This window comes from Trichomonas vaginalis, assembly GCF_026262505.1.
Source record: "Trichomonas vaginalis G3 chromosome Unknown ctg_175, whole genome shotgun sequence".
Lineage (NCBI taxonomy): Eukaryota > Parabasalia > Trichomonadida > Trichomonadidae > Trichomonas > Trichomonas vaginalis.
In genome coordinates, this window is record NW_026529262.1 from 2,730 (window position 1) to 5,931 (window position 3,202).

At 36.9% G+C, this 3,202-nt stretch overlaps 2 protein-coding genes and 1 pseudogene across 3 annotated transcripts, besides 1 other annotated feature; 2 read left to right on the top strand and 1 right to left on the bottom strand.

The window, feature by feature from the left end:
* Positions 1 to 3,202: part of a mobile genetic element that runs on past the window's edge.
* Positions 227 to 712, bottom strand: TVAGG3_1088790 (uncharacterized protein; the record flags this gene model as incomplete). The annotated part of the gene is made up of 1 exon (XM_053888496.1): positions 227 to 712. The coding sequence occupies one exon, from the start codon at positions 710 to 712 to the stop codon at positions 227 to 229; it is 486 nt and encodes a 161-aa protein (XP_053744375.1).
* On the top strand, positions 1,627 to 1,782 carry TVAGG3_1088800 (uncharacterized protein; the record flags this gene model as incomplete). The annotated part of the gene is made up of 1 exon (XM_053888497.1): positions 1,627 to 1,782. One exon carries the CDS (start codon positions 1,627 to 1,629, stop codon positions 1,780 to 1,782), a length of 156 nt encoding a protein of 51 aa, XP_053744376.1.
* TVAGG3_1088810 lies at positions 1,802 to 2,384 on the top strand (annotated as a pseudogene). The gene has a single exon. A coding segment is annotated over exon 1 (583 nt).

Consider the following 3,202-nt stretch of genomic DNA (forward strand, 5'->3'; position numbering starts at 1 on the left):
TACATGAAGCAGGTTGGCATAAGCATAGATATTGGGATTGGACAGGAATGACAAAAGGTAAAGGATATGATGTTAAAGACGTTAAGTTTGCTATAAATTGTTACTGGGATGACACTCAGGGAGGAGGAAGCCATACACATCGCGTTACAGGATATTCGCAAACAACGGGACAAAGTAAAGACTACATGCCACCTTACATGACAGTTTACGCATGGTATAGAAATGCTTAGTCGTCATTTTCAACTTCTTTAGCATATTCGTCAGGAGTTGTCTTATATTTGTTAGGAACTGTCTTTGAAAGTATACCACCTTGAACTTTGACAAGTTTGAAACGAGGTCTGACAATAGTAGTTTTATCTTCTGCTTGCAGTCTGTACATTTTGCCATGTTTGCCTAAAACTTCATAATATTCTCTTGTATACTTTCTTCTATTTTTACGAACACGAATGCGAGTACCTGTCGAGTTCCCATTGTTGTCATAGTCAATAGTATTTTCATATGGGTCGCGTTTAGGTATTTCTATTTTTACTTTGTCACCTTTCTTAAGTTTGAAGCCTGGCATTCTTTCTTGTTTGTCTCTTTTGACTAAACTATTAAATATATAGTCTTTCTCTAAGTCAGGGTTGTTTTTCATTTCTTCGGGGGAGTGGTTTCCCAAACCTTTTTGTTTACGGCTATTGTAAATATTTAAAACTTGTCTCATCTTTGCCATGGAGAAGTGTCTATATTTGTCGTCATATGACATTTCATCTACCTCACCACCTTGTGGTTGGTTTAAGTCTCTTAAGATTTTTATACAACTGTCAATGACACCAAGAGCAGAATGGTTTTTGGTCGACAATGAAATATTGGTTTACATTTTTTGAACGCAGATAGTTTTTAATATCGTCTGATTTGAAAGAACCTTTCACAGTCAGATGTCAGTTTTGTTGGATGGTATTTGTCAACGAATATTGTCAAAGCAGTTTTCACATCTAAAATATTTTTGGACTGTAATGGTATGGCTTCACAGTATCTTGTGTTTTGACCGACAAATATTAGCCAGTATGGTGGTCCATCTTCTCTATACTCTCGGAATGTTTTCCAAGATATCCATAAACCAAGCATTTGGTGTTGAACTAAAGATTTTTATCATGAGTGCTTTCTTTGTCGCTTTAGAAACATAGGGGTCCTTGTTTGGATTCGTCATTTTTTACCCTATAAGAAATGGGTTTATTTGGCGCATTAGCAGGAGTTGCATCCAGATTTTTGCCCGCAGTGGGAACAATAGCCAGAGGTGCATTTGGAATTGGAAGGAAGATTTTGAGTACATTAGGTATACTGAAAGAGAAAGCACAACCTATTATACAAACTGTACAGAAAGGTTGGGAGGTAGCACGAGATGCAGCAAATCTTATTCCAAATCCTGAAACAAGAGGAAAAGTTCAAGGATGGATGGACAATGTAGGAAGACAAGCAGGAAACTACTATAACAAAGCAAATGACTACTATAACCAAGCAGGACACTATATGGACCAAGGTGAAAGATTCTTTAACAGAGGATATAACCATGCACAACAGTGGGTAAACAAAACCAACCTCAACCGCCTCAAACGTGGGGAATGTAAAATTTTTTACTGAGATGAAATGAACAATACAGCATTGAGACAAATGGGTTCAAGATGGATTTGTCGACTTCCAGCAGTTACACAACCACGTGTTTGTCAAGTTCTTCCTATACCTCAGGAAGTTTTAGACCGACTTAAAAAACCTAAACAACCAGTTGAAAACAAACCAAACTAAAATTTTTTACTGAGATGAAATGACCGAAGAAGTTGAAACGGTAGATTTGACACCACAAACAAAAAGTTCAGAACCATTGTCAAAACCTGTCAAAGAACTTACAGATGAAGAGAAAAATTCAATAATAGAAAGTGCCAGGTCTGGAAATACAAACCCTAACTATAAAGTCACTTTTCATAGAAATGGAACGGCTAGTATCTCAAAAAAGAAACAGACTCTCACAAATAAAATATTGAAGTCTGAAGGAGCTTTCGAGACAACAGATGGAAAAGTTTACTTCACTGACCAACAGTTCATTATAGAACATCTCATTGACTTAGAGTCGAAATATTCTAAACTTTACAACAAACACAAAAAGTTGAAAGGAAAACAAAAACAAATGGCATATGATATTTATGAAGATGTTGACGACACAACCATACCTGCAAGTGAGGTAAAGTCAGAGGAACCGAAAAGTGACGAAAAACCGATAGAAGAAGAAAACCAAAAACTGAAGATAAACCAAAACCAAAGTTAGTTTCCAAACTAAACCAAGTCAACCTTCATTAGCTGGTATGGGTTGGCGTCAAAGACTTATGGCAGCAGGCGGTTATGTAAAGTAAAGAAAAAAATATTTTTTTATTTTTATAAAAATGCCCCCATATAGAATGGATAGAAAATCTGCTAGAATAAAAGCAGAGTTAGAAAGATATGGTTGGAAAGTTTCAAAGAAGTTTAAATATAGGAAGGGAAGACCCATAAAAGTCTATGACAAACTGCTGGTCTTCGCTACGAAATGGACTTGGAAACAGCACGCGCAAATTATCCAAACAGACTAGAGAGGTTAGAAGAAGAACGTCTTATGGACATGCCTTTCGATGTTAGTGAACCTCAAGTTGAAGGACACGACGGCTTTGCCAGATTCTACTGGAAACATGACGAACAATTGCATCCTTTGAGAAGGAAAAAAGGAAAAGGTGAAGACAAACATGCTCCCATGGAAAGAACAAGATATGCATATGAAAAGTATCGTGAAGTTAGAAGTCAAATTACATCTGGTCGAACCTTTACAGTAAACTTTGACGAAGGAAAGAACAAAGAAGGCTTCATGGGTACTTGCTGCCATACAAGACGGAAATAAGAAAGGATACAATCTCAGACTAACCGTAACAGATTTGGACGGTCACATTTACTATGCACATGGCAATGTCACAACAGCGCACAACTTCTTGACGCTTTCAAGACTACAAAGAGAGAACAAATGGTTGACTCCGACTCAGACATTTTGAATGCAATTGAAGGAATTGCAAGTGTCAAGTTTTGAATGGTACCAACCTAACCCTCAAGCAGTCAGACAACATGCTGGATACTTCCCGTTCATAAATAAGTCTGACATTGACTTGACAAGGTATGGAATTTACAATTCAATTGAAACAATTGT